Source organism: Etheostoma spectabile, chromosome 15, assembly GCF_008692095.1.
Source record: "Etheostoma spectabile isolate EspeVRDwgs_2016 chromosome 15, UIUC_Espe_1.0, whole genome shotgun sequence".
Classification (NCBI taxonomy): domain Eukaryota; kingdom Metazoa; phylum Chordata; class Actinopteri; order Perciformes; family Percidae; genus Etheostoma; species Etheostoma spectabile.
This window is the reverse complement of record NC_045747.1, coordinates 6,737,176-6,753,664: the sequence shown is the minus strand read 5'-3', so window position 1 is coordinate 6,753,664 and position 16,489 is coordinate 6,737,176. Positions and strand designations below refer to the sequence as shown.

The 16,489-nt window shown below is 38.7% G+C and overlaps 2 protein-coding genes across 8 annotated transcripts in view; both read right to left on the bottom strand.

Annotated features, from left to right (window-relative positions):
* The window catches only part of rhot1a (ras homolog family member T1a), an 18,848-nt gene extending 4,780 nt beyond the window's left edge, over positions 1-14,068 (bottom strand). For 2 of the 6 annotated variants that reach the window (XR_004335466.1, XM_032538418.1), the window contains exons 1-19: positions 13,653-14,067; positions 11,391-11,449; positions 11,200-11,281; positions 11,005-11,048; positions 10,854-10,907; positions 10,654-10,706; positions 10,075-10,183; positions 8,747-8,848; positions 8,375-8,473; positions 8,072-8,180; positions 7,775-7,895; positions 5,910-5,994; positions 5,543-5,688; positions 5,255-5,355; positions 4,884-5,014; positions 4,550-4,633; positions 4,292-4,414; positions 3,984-4,186; positions 3,045-3,167 (exon numbers count right to left, since the gene is read on the bottom strand). Coding sequence is in view for 5 of the 6 variants with exons in the window: in XM_032538418.1 (XP_032394309.1) it covers positions 3,045-3,167; positions 3,984-4,186; positions 4,292-4,414; positions 4,550-4,633; positions 4,884-5,014; positions 5,255-5,355; positions 5,543-5,688; positions 5,910-5,994; positions 7,775-7,895; positions 8,072-8,180; positions 8,375-8,473; positions 8,747-8,848; positions 10,075-10,183; positions 10,654-10,706; positions 10,854-10,907; positions 11,005-11,048; positions 11,200-11,281; positions 11,391-11,449; positions 13,653-13,689 (1,865 nt within the window). In the remaining variant the exon portion in view is untranslated. Of the gene's footprint in view, positions 1-24; positions 879-1,679; positions 1,912-3,044; positions 3,168-3,983; positions 4,187-4,291; positions 4,415-4,549; positions 4,634-4,883; positions 5,015-5,254; positions 5,356-5,542; positions 5,689-5,909; positions 5,995-7,774; positions 7,896-8,071; positions 8,181-8,374; positions 8,474-8,746; positions 8,849-10,074; positions 10,184-10,653; positions 10,707-10,853; positions 10,908-11,004; positions 11,049-11,199; positions 11,282-11,390; positions 11,450-13,652 lie in introns of those variants that run through there. The other 4 variants (XM_032538422.1, XM_032538419.1, XM_032538420.1 and 1 more) reach the window with 4 other exon arrangements.
* Positions 14,069-14,812: 744 nt separating this feature from the next.
* adap2 (ArfGAP with dual PH domains 2) overlaps positions 14,813-16,489 on the bottom strand; it is a 5,802-nt gene continuing 4,125 nt past the window's right edge. For both annotated transcript variants that reach the window (XM_032538445.1, XM_032538444.1), the window contains 3 exons: positions 16,282-16,359; positions 15,958-16,186; positions 14,813-15,323 (listed from right to left, as the gene is read on the bottom strand). In XM_032538445.1, the coding sequence (XP_032394336.1) occupies positions 15,295-15,323; positions 15,958-16,186; positions 16,282-16,359 (336 nt within the window). In that variant the 3' untranslated portion in view covers positions 14,813-15,294. The remainder of the gene's footprint in view (positions 15,324-15,957; positions 16,187-16,281; positions 16,360-16,489) is intronic.

Sequence of the window (16,489 nt, the reverse complement as noted above, 5' to 3'; positions counted from 1 at the left end):
CACACACACACACACACACACACACACAAACACACATCACATATCACATATGTAGACTGTACACACCACATGGCAGCCAGACAGAAAATATTGAGCCATTTCAAGAGAGAATCCCGTCATTTTTTCAAGTGAAGTGCAAGTCTTTTGGGAAATCTAGTACATGTCCAGTTGTCTTAGGTTTGTTCCTACCTTCTATACAGCTGACCCTTACATAATACTGACATGTGGCACTAGTTTAGTAGGGTATTTCTGACTGGTAACAAATTAAAGCCAAAATAAATCACTACAGACTCTACACTTTATTTTCCCTCTGAACTAAGTTTCTTAAGTGGCCCGACACAATATACTATTGTTGCTTGTTATTTTGGTGACCTAACTAGTTAAGTAATTTCAATATTGAACAATATGCAAGATGACCTAGATTAAAATGTCATCTAACCCAGTCAACCAATCCACTTTTCTGAAAACCAGGGGGCAATCAATGTGGTGTGTCGCTGTCCCATCAAGTGCCATGCTATGAATGTTGTCAACAACTCCCAGAGGTTAAAAAAACTACCAAGACAAAGTGATAGTACTGGATGCAACGTGCATGCCATTGCTGGGTTAACAATAATCACTTATTTGCCAAAAATCTAAAAACACACAACACAATCCCAAACACAACACCCCCCCCCCCAAAAAAGAGCTCTCTGTCCTGTAGAGTTGTACAGATTCCCTAGAGAAATCTTTTCCCAGCTAATGACCGAGGCATGCCTGTGGTTTGCTCAAGAAGTAGTGAACAGGTTAGCCATGCAACACAACAGCAGACAGATTAGCAGAGGGTGAACACGTGCAAGAGAAAAAGGAAGAGGGGCAGCCAAAAACATGTGAATGAACACCTACAGAGTGGAAGAGACAAAGACGGGAAATACAAGAAAATAAAAACAGGATGAAATGACAGGGTGATTGGTACAGTACAATACAATCAATGTAAACATCAAAGAAACACATTGTGATTGATTCTAAACATCAGCCTGTATGAAGTCTAAAACTACAGAAGAACAAGTGAACAGCAGTCTTTGTTTTAGCATACATGTACAATTACAATTGTGCTTTCAAAATAAGGTGTCTCCTGCTGTAATATCCTTTTGAAAAAAATGTAATTATAGAAGAAGTGTCTCCTGTAGGTGTAGACTTCAGTGTTAAGAATCGAAACGAAGAGAAAGGAAGACTGAAAACATCATAGATAATAACTCAATCACTCCATCCATTAAGGGTAGTGGCTTAGAGAAATTAAGAGACAGGAAAAAGTTTAATATACTATGTGATTAAAAAGTAATCACATAGCAAACATGCAGACATCGATGAGGTTTTCAGTGTGAATGAAGCACAAACCAGTTTGTTTCGGTCATTCTCCATCCAAATAATATGCTTAGTCGAGATTTACAGTTTGCATATCCGCTGCAGGACAGGAGGGAGCAAACAGATCTAAATAGGTCTAACACCTAATAACCTGGAATCCCTGATACATTTTTACCAAACAAAACTAAACATGTTCTTTTTCCTTCTCAAGTGTTTTGTTGTTATTTTGTCAGAATGATTAACTGGCTGGACAAAAGATATGGGGTATTACAGCATCATAACGTTCTATAAAAACAACGAGTTATAAATTTACTTCTATTCCGGAAAAATAAATAAACTACTCAGTTGAATAAAATGAAAATGCTTTCAATTTTACAATATATTTGTGTTATGTATGGCGGTTAGTATTAGGAGTTAATTTGTAGTGCACAGGCAAATAACATCATGCATTTTTCACACAGATTCCAACACACTGTCACCTCCCTGGCTAGCAGCCTGTGTGTTAGCTGGCACAGCCTGGTCACACTTCGCTGTGTCAAACTGTACAGAAAGCAGGTGGGCTGGCTGGAGCTAGAGCAGACACCAAAACACCTAACATGACCAATAGGTTTTAGGGATTTGACACAGAAAGTAAATGAAATGTCTTTAGGTTTGGCTGTGAAGCTTCAATTATCTTGAATAAAAGCTGCTGATAGCTACTTTTACAAAAAACTCCAACGAGAAGATGGATGACATAATGTTTTATCATTGAACCTACACACCATGTCTACAGTAATTGGTTCACAGGTATATATGATTATATATATATATAATATATATATATATATATATATATATATATATATATATATATATATCCACACACACACACACACACACCCACACACACATCACATATATATATTTCCAAAACAGTGAAGTGATTAATCTCAATCCCTGCAGCATTTGCCTGATTGTGAGCAGGGATTGGTGATTTAGGAGGTACTTTTAGAGGAAAAAACTTTGTGAATTTCTCTAAGACCAAAACGTCCTGAAGTTAGGACCAACATCTCTTATTTTAAGGAGTTTCTCCTTACTCGACCAGGTAGGAGCTACTTTTACCTTTTAGATGTTTTGCCCCTGGGTAGATATCAGATTTATCAAAGAAATGAGTTTGGATTATTATTATTTTTTTTCCACAGTCAGTTTGAAAAAAATATATAATAAACAAGCAGAAACAATTACCTCTAGAACCAATGGTTGATCTTTTGGTTTGAGACAGTCACTTTAAGCTGCACAACCAAATGTTCCTCTTTGTCAACAAGCATCACCTAGCTGAGGTACAGCTGAGCACGCCAACTGATCCTTACGGGTGACAGCTTTGCAGCAACGCAGCAGCAAGCTAAATGAGATTTTCCCAGAAGTCAACCACCAAAGTATCAAATTATTCACAAATGGAAGACTATCCTATGTATCAAAATCCCTACCATCACGATCAATCACATTTAAAATTCCCTTTTCACTGAAGTGGATATGCAGTGTAAACCTGACCAGGGTGGGCACTGAAGCAAAGCAGAGGAGCTGTCACCATCACCCGTGTAAGACCTTGGGCAAAAAAAGGAGCCTCTCTGTGACCCACCCTGGTGGTCACACCCAAGGGTGGGAGACACAGAGAGGAGGAAGGATTCTATGTTAAAACACTACAGCTTATTCTACGTATGAACCTGTTGAAAACGACCCTGCGGAGTTGGGCCTTAATACTGCGCAGCAGCTCCAACTTGAGGAGGTTGTGACACAGGCAATAGGTGCACCTGTTGCAGGCACACATGCAGCGGAGACGGGCGTGGCTGCGGAAAGACACACAAAAATGCGTGTGTTCACCAGCACAGAAAACATAACACGCAACAAACAACACACACGGAGGAGGGGGAGGAGGAGGAGGCCTAAGCTAGGTAGATAGGAACCTCAACCTTGTTTAACCACTAGGCTAAATCAAATGACCTGAGTAAAAAGAATACACACTTCTGAGTTAAAATTTGCACTGCTGCTATTTAACTCCAACTCCTCAACTCATTAACAAAGTAAACAAAAGCATTGATAAGGAAACATCTATAATGAAATTTGAAAAGTAAACTTGAAAGGAGAATCAACATAAAGATGGGAAAACCACAAAGAAAGGAAGGGAACAATCACAGCAACAGACAAACATTCTAATGATTATTATTAGAATATAAGTGTAAATGAACAAAATACAAAAACTCTCACAATCTGTAATTGTTGGCTCCGACGACTAGAACCTTTCTGTGACCCAACAGGTATAACCAATTTAAGAACATAAAGCATCAATCCACCAGTAAAAACAAAATATTTATCTCAAGACCATCAGCTGATATTAGACCGCAGAAAGACCGCAGTAGAGTTGGGCCTAAAGTTGGGACTAAAGTGACTGGAGGAGTCAAACTGTCATGCCCTGATCAAGACCAGCATTTACACAGGGTATACCTGATGGCTTTCATTCATTTTCCCATCCTGTAACCATGACACATACATCCAGGAGAGAGGTAAAAGTGGATAGGCACACACAGGAAAAGATGGGCAATGAGAATAAGGTTGCAACACTCACAGATGTGTAAAGGGTTAACTAGATAAGGTTTAATACTCACGGATACATAGCCATGGTGGTGAGTCTAGTGTAGATGTCTTTGTTGGGTGCTTCGGCCGTACTGCATGTGAACGGCTGGGGTGGATGGAGCTTGTGCTTACGGCAGAACTCGTGCGGCGAGAGACTGTAGTGCTGCCGTACTTCGTGCATGTCCGACTTGGCGGCAATCACCACGCATGGCGTCTTGCTATCTATGAAGTATTGCTGCCAAACACAAATGCCCAATGTTACTGGTTAGAGCGTAAATAGCAGACAGCCTTACAAGCCTCAATGCATCTAATGAGCATCTTTCCATCTTCTGAAACATACCTTGAACACTTTGGCGCAGTATTCAAAAGAGGATGGATTGTTGATGTCGTACACCAGGCAGACCACATCACAGGCTAGGTCCGCCTCAGAAAGGAAGTCAAAATCTGGCATCACCTCATGGAGCTTGAAATGTGCAGATCAGATAGGGAACAGAGCAATAGAGAAAGAGTGTGCAAATGGAGGGATTAACATTTTTCAGTCTAATATACCCGTATTAACAGTTATCCAAAAATCTGATGATGATTTAATGGTTCTTACCAGCAGGTACTTCTCCTGACCATAAACATAGGTCGTGCTGATGGCATAGAAAGACTTGTGGTCTTCCCTAATCCGTCTCTGTCCCTGGGGTGGAAAATAAACAAGGTCAATAACAGAAACCAATCAAGACTATTTACAGGTTTATGAGATGGTCCCCTTTGGCCCTGGCTTGTTAGCTCCAAATCTGGAAATTTTATCTAAATTACACACAGTAATTAGAGTAGCTAATAAAGTTTACTTGAGACGTGATATAAATGTAAAATGTAGCCCCCATGGAAGGGATCCCTCTAAAATGAAGTGTGTCCAGCAAGACAACGAGACGATTTAAACTAACCTGCAGGTTCTTGCCCAGGAAAGCTTGGAGGAAACCACTCTTCCCGCTGCCCCGGGCCCCCAAGACGTTGCAGCGGAAGACACTGCGCTGGGTCTGTTTCTTCTGCAGATCGATCCGCTTGTTCCTAGTCACTGAAGGAACAGGGAATGCACATTTTTACTAAGCAAGAACCTACAAGCACAATGGCAACATGTTATAAAATCCATGTCTGTCTTTTAAATTAAACTTTTAACAAAAATAAAAACTTTAAAGTTTATTCTGTACAGAAATGACTCCACGACTACTTACTACTAGTTTCGTTAGCTTATCAACATACAGTGCTGCCCAACTTTAAACTCAAAAATAAATTCAGTTTAATTACGTTCTCTTACCTGTTATAGCAGCTGCCTGGGACTCCTGTTCACAGATGATAGAGTAGCCAAGATAACCTAAATATTCCAAACTACGTTGTACATCTAGATATGTTGTTAACCTACCACAAAAAAAACAGGTCATGATGAGTCTGACAGAATGAAAGATTTATGAGCATGATGTTAAATGACCTATGTATTCTATATAATGATGTATGACAGAGTAGTGTGAATGTATTCAGGTTACATAAAACTAAAATAGAAGTGAATGTGTATATATGTATATTAATAGATATGTTCCACACTCACGTCCACTGGGAGAGGTATCCCTGGTATGTGATCCATCCCTTTTCGTTAGTGGAAACCGTGTGGTTGACATCCGGGCCCCAGGGCATGTAGGGAAACACTTTGAACAAGTCCTTCACCTCCTCTGGTGACAGTGCACAATCTCTGTCCTGGATCATACCAAGTTCACATACATTGGCTCACAAATTTGGGCAAAAGAAACATGGCTAACAGGTAAAATGCATTTGTAAAAATGGCACAAAGATACACAAGGTTTGTTTTAACTAACTGAGCAGAAACGTGGTCATCCTTAAAAATACAAACTATATACAAAATAGAAATGATAAAGAAATAACCCATTTCTAAATCTTGAACATTTCTAACCACTCACTTTGTCATGTTTGTCAAAGACACTCTGTAGAAAGAGGTAAGCATTGTGGTTAAGCTCTGTGGTGCAGTCTGGAGGCACCTTTATCCTGCGATACAAGGACAGACAAAAGCAATAATTTAACAGAGGCACGGACATTTTAAATGCCTTTGTTTGCAATGCTTTTAAACCTGATTATCACACAAGAGGTGGTCAACTCATCATAATAAACACTCATATCAATGTATGATATGAGATATGATATAGTAGAATCATCAACAGCACACCCTTCTGAATTTGCAAGGTAAAAGTCCTTTTCACATCTACGTTTTTCCGGTCACCACTGTGCCTTCCAAATCAAATCAAATATAATAATAATCGGGGCTCTAAATCAAGGGGGTCAACGTGAAATAAAAATGACAACCACATCATCCAAATATATCAGCGGGGAGTCATTTACTAAGTTGCCTAGGCAACATTGCATTAATCTTTGGAATGTAGCAGGGGCATTTGACTGTTGCATGTGAATTGCTGTGACAGTGTTTTTTAATTAACTAATTGCACATGTGTTTTCAAGGATTTTAGCGTATGCATGTTTATTTAAATACTGTTTGCTGTGCCGTGTATTTTATAAACTAACTGCATGCGTACCTCAGCTAAATATGCATGAACTGTTTAGTATAGTGGGTTGATATCCATGTACACATACACCACTATGACAACACTGCGGCCCCTCCCTTTGACTTTCACACACCACGGCCTGGACTGAGGGGCTAGGTAAAGAAAGGTGCGGAAAACTAATGATGAATTGATGGAAAACAGGTGTGGCGGGGAGACTGGGGGCAGTGAAAAGAGACAGTTGAAAACAGACAAGCAGAAAGGAATAAAGATGAAGGGGAGGAACACAGAGCAGAAGCGGACTGAAGGAGAAGACAGTAGAGAAGTAGGCACACTGAAAATCAGAGGAAACGGAGATGAGCATACAGGCTGGAGCATTTACAGCTGTGACGAACTGAAGGAAGTGCAGACAAACGAGTGGTGGCGCAGATCGGGACACAATGACAGAGGCCGAAGCAGCAGGGGGATGCAGCCACCTGAATGAAGGATTCAACGCCTGTGTACGGACAAGTACAGGAAAGTCCTCTAGCTACCCGCTTTGGGCGCGTGGAAAAGAACTGTTCTTGTGTGTTATGCTTGACTAAGAGCTGCTCTTATTCCTCCCCAGTTCCCCCACAGTGTGGTTATCGCAACGCGAATTGGCGTAGGGTAAGAGAAGCCCAGGCTACCCTCGGCAGAAATGGCCGCCCCTCTCGTGACCTACTTATTGAACAGACTGTCACATCAACTTGGAAATTGTGGCAGGAAGCTCCGACTGACATCCTCGGCCTTTAGTTTTTATTATCTTTTTTAAAAACTGAAGAACTGTTTTTATCTTTTCTTTTACTCAGTGATTTTTTAAAAAATTGTTAAATTAAGTATTGACGTGGTTCTGGTCCATTACTGTCCGTGGAACAATTGCTGGTATATTTTAAACAAACTGACACATCAGCTCCCTGTGTGTCATATGTCCATCCGTCCTTACGTCCGTCTGTCCGATTCACTCACTCATTCCTATAAAAAAACAAACTGTTGATTTATGAATTGACTGCATCAATAAATATTTAACAAATGTTATTTTCTAAAATGTAAGCTAATTTATAATTCAATCATTTCCGTGCTGTTTTCTGTGGAGCATGCACCCCTTTTAATTATGGAAACCATTTTATTGTAGAAAAACAGTCATTTTGTAACTGTGACGGCGAGCCTTTACTTCGGGATTGGATTTCAGAACGGTGGTCAAAGAAGTTAAGTTAGAGTCCTTTGATTCTGCGCTTTAAGTCTGCACTTACATTGGGAACAGGTATTCCTGTGTGAGCTCCAGGTCATCGTCATAACCAAACCTCCTCAGGACAGTCCAGGTAGTCTCATGTCGACCTCGCTGTATAAAGAGGGTGTGCAGGAACAGGAAGCCTGCAATAAAGAGCCAATGACAGGAGGATGGTGTTAGCAGTCAACTGTCATAAACAAATGGACTAAAAAGACAAGCATAAAACAGGGAGGGATTGTAAGGGGACATGAAGAAGGATAAGTAATTAAGTGGAGGACTGAGAAAAGAGGAGAAATATGAAAACAAGAAAGTGTCTGACCTTTGAGTGAAAGTCCGTTATCCTTAACTCCATCTGTCATGTTCCTCCTGACCACATTCTTCACATCCTCTAAGGCCTGAGGCGCCAGTGGTGTATTGAAACATGTTCTCTAGACATACACAAAAAGCAACACATTGATGTGTGCCATGAGAAAGCTGCTAAGGTTTCTCAGGTTTGGTTAAGTTAAAACCTGCAACTTTAATCCAGTCTAGCCATTTAACTAATGATGACCATTTTGAAATCTTAAGAAATCATGAAAATTATGTTGACCACGACTCTACTAACAAAGGTGGAAAACATTACCTGGAAGAAGTTGAGCTCATTGTCATTAAGGATGCCGTCGTTGTCCAGATCAGACACTTTAAAGATTCTAGTTAACGACTTAATGCAGGAAGGCTTCAACTGTAACGGAGGAGAAACAATCATTTAGGTGTGTACCTACATAATGCAGAAAGATTTAAGTTAAACAGTAAGCATTGTGGCCGCTAACCTTAGGGATGCACCAATCCAACTTTGTCACTCCAGGTAAGATTACATAACCTCAGGGTATCTCACAATAACATTGGTGTGATACTGGCTGCCATGCATTTGTCAGTCGTTCAAAATAAGACTTTCCAGACTAACTCCTACTATGACAAATCAAAATGTCTGCTGAATCTAATGTATAGACCTCACCTCCTTTTCCTCTGGGCAGTACAGGGGTCCTGTCGGGTGGAGAACAGCCTTTTGGGCGTAGTAGAAGAGCTCAGAGATGTTCTTCAGGTTTTTAGCCGAGCACTGAGGAAAAAGAGGGCACATGCGTGTGAATGCCATGAACAAAAGCAATGTTGGAGGAAAATGATCAGATATCACAGACTTCAAAAGTTCACTTAGAAATTAAAATAATAAAAATCTGATTACCTTTACTTCAACAACTTCCCAAAAATGTAAATGAAGTTATTTGAAAACCCAATTTAACAGTGTCAATAGAGCATCAATGGTCAAACAAGGTTAATAAAGAACTGTGGCAGAAGTAACTAATTACATTCACTCAAGGGCCGATCTTAAGAACAATTCCAAGTTACTTGTAGCCTATAAAATACAATGCATTGTTATACAAAATGTAAATAGTATAATAATAAATATAATATAAATAAATACCAAATACATTATTATATATTATGTAAGCTACCAAAGTGCAGCTTACATAATATATAATAATGTATCACAGACAGAGCCAATTATGGCTATAGAATGAATTAATTTACTTTTACACATTTGTCCTTTACTTGCATACTTTTCCTTAAGTAGGATTTTGAATGCAGGACTTCACTTTTAACAGAGTATTTTTTCAAATTGCGGCACTGCTACTTTTACTTAAGTAAAATATTTTTCCTTTGGCCACTGATTAAGAAACACAGAAATGTGAGTAACTAAATAGAAGCAGGATATACAACCAACCCTGGGCCTGGTCAAACACTGAGCCAGCAGTAAAACATTGGTTCACATGTCTTCTCTCTCACCAGCAATGTGACTGTCCCAAAACTGTATCCACGCTGTATGTGCCTTCTCTCACGTCCTCCTCACCTCCCTCTTTAACCTTGTAACTAATCCAGCTGAGGAGCACATGACTGAGCAGTCTCAAGCGACGGAGGGAAATTTGAATGAAACAGTAATGCAGACACAGGCCAGCTTCCTCCATGAGAGCAAAGTCTCTCAACATACTCTCATTCAGCAGGCTATGGCCTTGGAGCATGGGGTTTAGTAATATAAATCTATTAATGACTCAGTCAGTGTGTAAGTGGAGTTCGGAGCTGGAGTGCAGACCGAGAGCCGCTCAGGGCCAATCTGTCCTGCACACAGCCAGCCTCTCTCTGACAGCCACTGCTATTATTGGATTTCATAATTCATTTGCCATTTCATTGCTTTCAAGTGCTTTATCAAAGTACTTTGTTTGACATTTGAATGAGTGGGTCCAAACAGCCCTGCCTAAATGGATGTGAAGCTGTGTATTGATCTCTTACCTCTACACAGGTCTCGATATCCTGGTATTGATTCATGATCGGCAGTATGGTCTCCATGCTGCTGTGTTCCACCAGGTCAGACTTGTTCCCCACAAGGATCAATGGTACCCTGCAGAAAAGCCTTTCATTACTCTTGAGCTGCCATGGTCAGTTAATTAATCAGTTAGTGGATTGACGGAAAAATAATAGGCAGCTAATTTAATAATAGATTTATTGTTTACACAATTTTTTAGGCAAAAATGTTAAATTCTCTTGTTACAGCCTCCATTTTGTATTATTGTACATTGATTATCTTTGGGTTTTGTACCATTGTGTGTCAACAAGGACCCTGGGAAAATGTGGAGCATTTGTAAACACCATTTTAGGTTAATAATTAGCAATGGCAAAAAAACAGAACTAATGATTCTCTATTTAATACAGTATAACATGCAGTTTAGTAAGTATTAACTTAACAATGTAAACCCCTTCTTCACACTACTCTAATTTCAAGCTTGTAGATGCAGCACCACCTAGCTGACATGACACACAAGGAAGACAGACACATATACACAAACACACATCTACTGAAGTGACACACACCTGCTATCCTTGTCCGTTCTGTCATTTATGAGGGGAATCCAGTGGCTTGTCACCTAGGGTTGTAAAGCACAACATCAAACATTGCAGCCACGCAAATTCATTTTCTGAAACTAAGATGCTGCGTGCGTCCTGTTTCAAATTCCATATTGCAGTTACATATTTGATGAACTATGCTGAGCACAGAGAGAAACCATGCTCACCTTTTCAATGGACTTCTTGTTGTTTACTGAGTAAACTATGCAAATAACATTTGCCTGTAAAGACCAAAAGCAATATTAACTTGTGATATGCATACGAAATGGGGTACAGACATTATATGACCAGATAAGAGTGAGCATTAAGTCACCCCACCTTTGATATTTCTTGGTACAGTTGTTCGTCTGACTGTTCTGCCTCTAAAAGGTGTCAAAAAGGAACAGGATCAGCACAGTGTTTTTTTATGTTATCAAGCTTTAACCAATACCAAATCAGTGTCTTTATATTAATTAGGTATAGGGTTCAATAATCGTGTGTGTGTGTGTGTGTGTGGGGGGGGGGGGGGGTTACCAGAGTAGTCCACAATGTGTGTGGGCACCCTCTCTGGAGTGACATCAGCTGGGATGGTGATCTCCTCAGCTCGAAGAGGAACCTGGAAGATAGTGCACAATGATTTCTACCATCCATCCATCCATCCATCCATCCATCCATCCATCCATACACACATACACACATACACACATACACACATACACACATACCTCATCAGGAAACTCCTCACTGACCAGAGACATTATCAGTGATGTCTTCCCCACCTTGGCTGTACGGGCAAAAAAAATCATTTGTTATTACAATCTGGCATTATACACATCTTTTATTAACAACGGGTCATTAACTTGAGACTTCTCTACCATTTTCATTGAGCGGTCTGCTGGGTAATAAGTTAAGTGACAACAGGCCACAGGTAGAAGCAGCTGAAGAGGGTTAAGACTGCAATGGTTCTCAAATACGCACTTACTAAATTCCAGCAAAGAGCAAAGCAACAATACTGTACAAGGTGGCGATATATGGTCTGAATATAAGCCTATGATAGATAGATTGACAAAATAGTTGCACTGTTACAAATACATACTACTATTTTTAATGAGAGTATCCTTTTATAGGTATCCATACAGTTACACATACAGTTTCCTATCTTGCATTGGGAAATGCAAAACTCAAATAATAAAACAAGAAATATTAAGTGAAAATCAAACACTTTGTCATAATTTACACATTATTTCACAACATCCCTTTTAAATAAAGAAAAAGTTTCTATCTACACTACAACATTTCCAATGTTATCTCTGTATTTTGAGTAGACTGTATAAAACAAGTATTTTGAAGTTTGCAAGAATTGACATTTTCTTCAATCCAGAGGTTTGAAAATATATAAATGAAAAATAAATATTCTTTCAAAAGGTGTTCCGCTTAAAACCTGACTTATTTTAATAGAAAAAAACTTGCCAGGCCTTTTGTATTGGAGGATGTTGAGTTGGCTGTAAGGTTGAAACAATTAGTTGCTTTGTCATCTTCTTCTTCTTATTATTATTATTATTATTAATTAATTAATTAATTAATTAGTCTATCAATCCAGTTATTTTGGTAATCTAATAGTGTTTCCACCTCATTAAGTGTTGGTATCTGATGCTTTTCTCTGTTTATTTTAAATTGAAAATATTTGGGGTTATAGACTCTGGAAAGTATAATGGCCTTTTCACTAGTACATAACATTGTAAGAGATTAAACAATTAATCAAAGAAATATTAGTGTATATATTCAAAATAATCCTTAATTACAGCCCTAGTTTGCAGTACCGCTGGCCCCTCAGTGTCTTGACAGGCTATCTGCTTTCTGTAACCCCACAAACTGTACACTTCACAACACTGGAGTAGGCACGTAGCATTTTGGCAGCACCTCTCTCAGGACTAGTCAGTACTTACTCGCCTCATGTGGCAATGCAGGCCAACCTGCATAGCCATAACTGAAATATAAATAGTACTCACAACACATGCGCTTTAAAGAGAGCAAACTGACCAGGTGAAACACTGTTTAATGAGAATAAGATATATTGCCTTTTTGGCTTAATTCTGCACTCACCTCACTCCATCATGTTTAATATAGAGTGCATCTCTGGACATTAATCAGCAACTGTTTTGATAATCACATATTTGTCTAGGTCATTATTAAATCAAAAATGCCAAATATTCTCTGCATTCAGCTTCTAAATTGTGAGGATTTGCTGCGTTTATATGTCTAACGTGACAGCAAACAGATTTTAGACTGATTTTAAAAACATCACCTTGGGCTTTAAAAAAATATAAACGTGAGAAACTGATGTCACTATTTTCTAAAATTTTAAAGACCGAACAATTATCAAGAAAACAATCTACAGATGAATCGATAATCCAAATAATTTCTTTAAGCCCTAGTTGCAATACTTACGGCTGAATATAATGGTATAATCTTTCTTGCCTTTTGTTTTCTGTTGATTTTTGTTACAGGTTAAACACAGAGTTGTAAAATCATAATGGTAGGTATTCTGGTACAACCTAATCAAGTCCAATACAATAACAGGCCTGCAACAATACTACTTTCATAATAATTATCATAGTTTCTTCGTAAACTAGTCACACCTAGGGGAAATGTTATGTTGCAATTTTCAAACTACAGCCTGTGGTAGCCTCGTCCTCAGATTATGTAGGATTATAAATGAAATACTTAATTGGATATGAGCACAAGACAGAAACCAAAGTCAATAATATGTATGCTAATCATACACTTTTAATAAGTTATCGTAACAGTGCATGAATCTTATACAATATAGACGTAATAAACCAACTAGCCCCTCGCTGCACATATAATCCCACTGCTTAGTTAGATTCACTGGGTGCATCTGCTAGCTGTAGCACCTAGCTCCTTCATTAGCATGTTAGCTAACAAAGCATTCAACTGCTTCGGGATTAAAGACACCCGCTACTTACGTTCCCCTACAAGTAGTATCCTCACGTCCTTTCTCATGTTTCAGCTTGCTTCCCTCTACAGAAAAGCTAAGTCTTTATAATGTCATGTAGTCCTTTGGATGCCGTCCTCCTCCTCAGTTTACCTAACGTCAGGCCTGCGCAGTGAAGTCCGCTGTCAAACTCTCGGCGCCTTTGTAGGACAAAACGGACGCACAGTTTTCGGCGCTCCTCGCGATTTTCTCCGCGCTACTTCTCAATTTACGATTGATCAGCTCGGCGGAAAATTATATTTAAAGAGTAATTTGTGGCACACGTCTCTGTATTTTCATGTTATTCACACTCTTTTCCGTGCTTTCATTGCATTTCGCAGTGGATGCTTCACGGGCATGCCCGACCTCCAACACCCGGCAACTACAGCAAGTCGTCCAGGACAAACTTCAGCTGGAATTTAAAAACGCGTTATGCTACTCTCTGGTGCCAAAGACACGAACTGCATTTATTTTATTTCATTTTTTATTTTATTTTCAAAAGGATAATTACAAAGAAATAACAGCACATAGGCTACAGTTAAAATATATACCAATAAATGCAGTTCCTCTAAAACCCAATCTTAGTCTTGCTTTAAGTGTTTAATAATTTAGTGGTTTCGTTATTTTATTCAATTATCATTTTTTTCTGTGCCATTTTTAGGGTGATACTCGCTTTCCTGTATTACGTTTTATTTCGCTTTTGGTGTTGTTATAATGTGTTATGCTAATAAACAGTGTTTGTTTTGTGATATTTATAGTTGGTTTGATTTTAATTATTAAATAACAATCAGTTTTAGTCACTGAGAAGTTTACATTTATTTTTGATTTACATTTTTATGAGATATGTTGTTTTATTCTTGGTTTCTGATGTGAAGCACTTTGGATGCCAGCTGGTAAGTGCTATATACATAAATGTTGATTGATTGATGTTAATAATAATTAATAAAAACACTTCCATCATGGTTGCAAGAAAGAACATATTACAGTAACATTATCATGATTTATCAAGTTCCATTTTCAATAAAATGAAAAAAAGTGTTGCTGAAGTCATGTCTGCCAAAATTACATTTACAAAAAAGAAAAAAAGGAAATTGAAAGAAAGTTTTATTCAACATGCACTTAAATTGTAATCATATGTATTAAACAATACAAAACTTAAATAAAAAAAAGCCATTTATTTAGCTGGGCAAGATGCAATGAAACATGTTTATTACGAAATTTTAAATTATATGCATATTTATTAGGATATCTAAAATACAAAAATAAAACATCATAAAAATAGCATGACATGCAGTGATTGTAACCTATCTCCTGTTAGAATATAACAGTGTTGACCCTGTGACAGGGATGTAATTTTGGCAAAAAGAGTGGATTTTACATAGTGATACAGTATTTTCTGAAGTTTGAGATAGAGGATCAAATCCAGTGTCAGTTAAAGTGAGTGTATGGAAGTCTTGAATCCACACAGTCAGTCATGGTTCAAGACGCATGACTGCAACACAAAGACGACAGTCAGAACAGACGCAGTGACAGCAGATCACTGTTCATCTGTCCTGCTGCAGTAGTCAAGTCACTTGTGTTTTCAAATGCTGCAGTCTTCTCCGTGGCATCCTGTTGACACACCTCTCTGTAGTTCACCTTTTATAATTGATGTTTGCTTCAACTAGAATGAGAAACAAGTGTATTAGAGCAGGGTGATACAGATGCATGATGCAGTGGTTGATAACAACTTTCTGTGGTGATGTCAAAGCATGAACACAGTGAGCACAACAAGTGGGTACAAGTGCTTTGTTTAGACTTATGGTTTGGAAAGCTTGCAGAGAAAAACTTTAACCAAGATACCTGAGTAACCTTGCTTTTTTATTAGGCACACTAGCAGTATTGCTTCATGCATGGCAATGTCAGTCTGCTGGTCTGTCTTTTCGCCACTTTAGTGCAGACTGAAATATCTCATATCTGGATGTTTTGCCATACAATTTTGTACAGACATTTGTGGCCCACAAATGATGACTCGTACTGACTTTGGTGTTACCCTGGCTGTTACTATGCATGCTAACAAGCTAAACTAAGATGGTGAACATGGTTTGTAAAGTAGCTAAATTGAGACTTGTTCAACTTGGGGAAAAAAGGTATAATGTGGAAAAATAAGATCTTTTATGGGTTGAGAATTTCCATCCATCCTATCATACTCCACTGGACAGACCCCAAAAATGCATGATTCACATGACAGGAATGACTCATTTTTGCTAGCGTGTGTGTGTATATCAGAAAGCATAGAATTTTCAAGCCTTGCTTACTGGTATAATCCTGCGGTGCCATGGGCCTGGACAGGACTTTTCTGAGGGCATCAAGCCACTCCCTCTGCTCCCGCTCCTGCTCGCACATGAAGACAAACTGTCGCTTGGGTGTCTCCACCATAACACCACACTTCCAACTGTTTCCCCGAGAATGCTTTGAGACACACTCCTTCACAGAGTAACCTTTGTTTGTGGTGCCGATGAAAATGACCCCTAATTCCTCTGCATCCTACTTTGACAATAATGACACACGTTCAAAAATGATGGTGGGTAAAGTTCTTGAAAAACATCCTTACAGCAATGCACAGCCTTAAAAGTCCTTACCAGCGGGCCTTTGAAGTAGAACAACTTCCTGTTTTGAGAATCCAAAATAAACCACCTCTTTTTGAATGGCTCCGTTTGCTGTTAAAAAAAAAAAACACATTTAATGGAAACACTTCACTTGAAAATTACAGTATCCATCTCTTTCTACCATATCAATCCATTCTTACTAAAACGAATGTGTGTGTGTGTGTGTGTGTGTGTGTGTGTG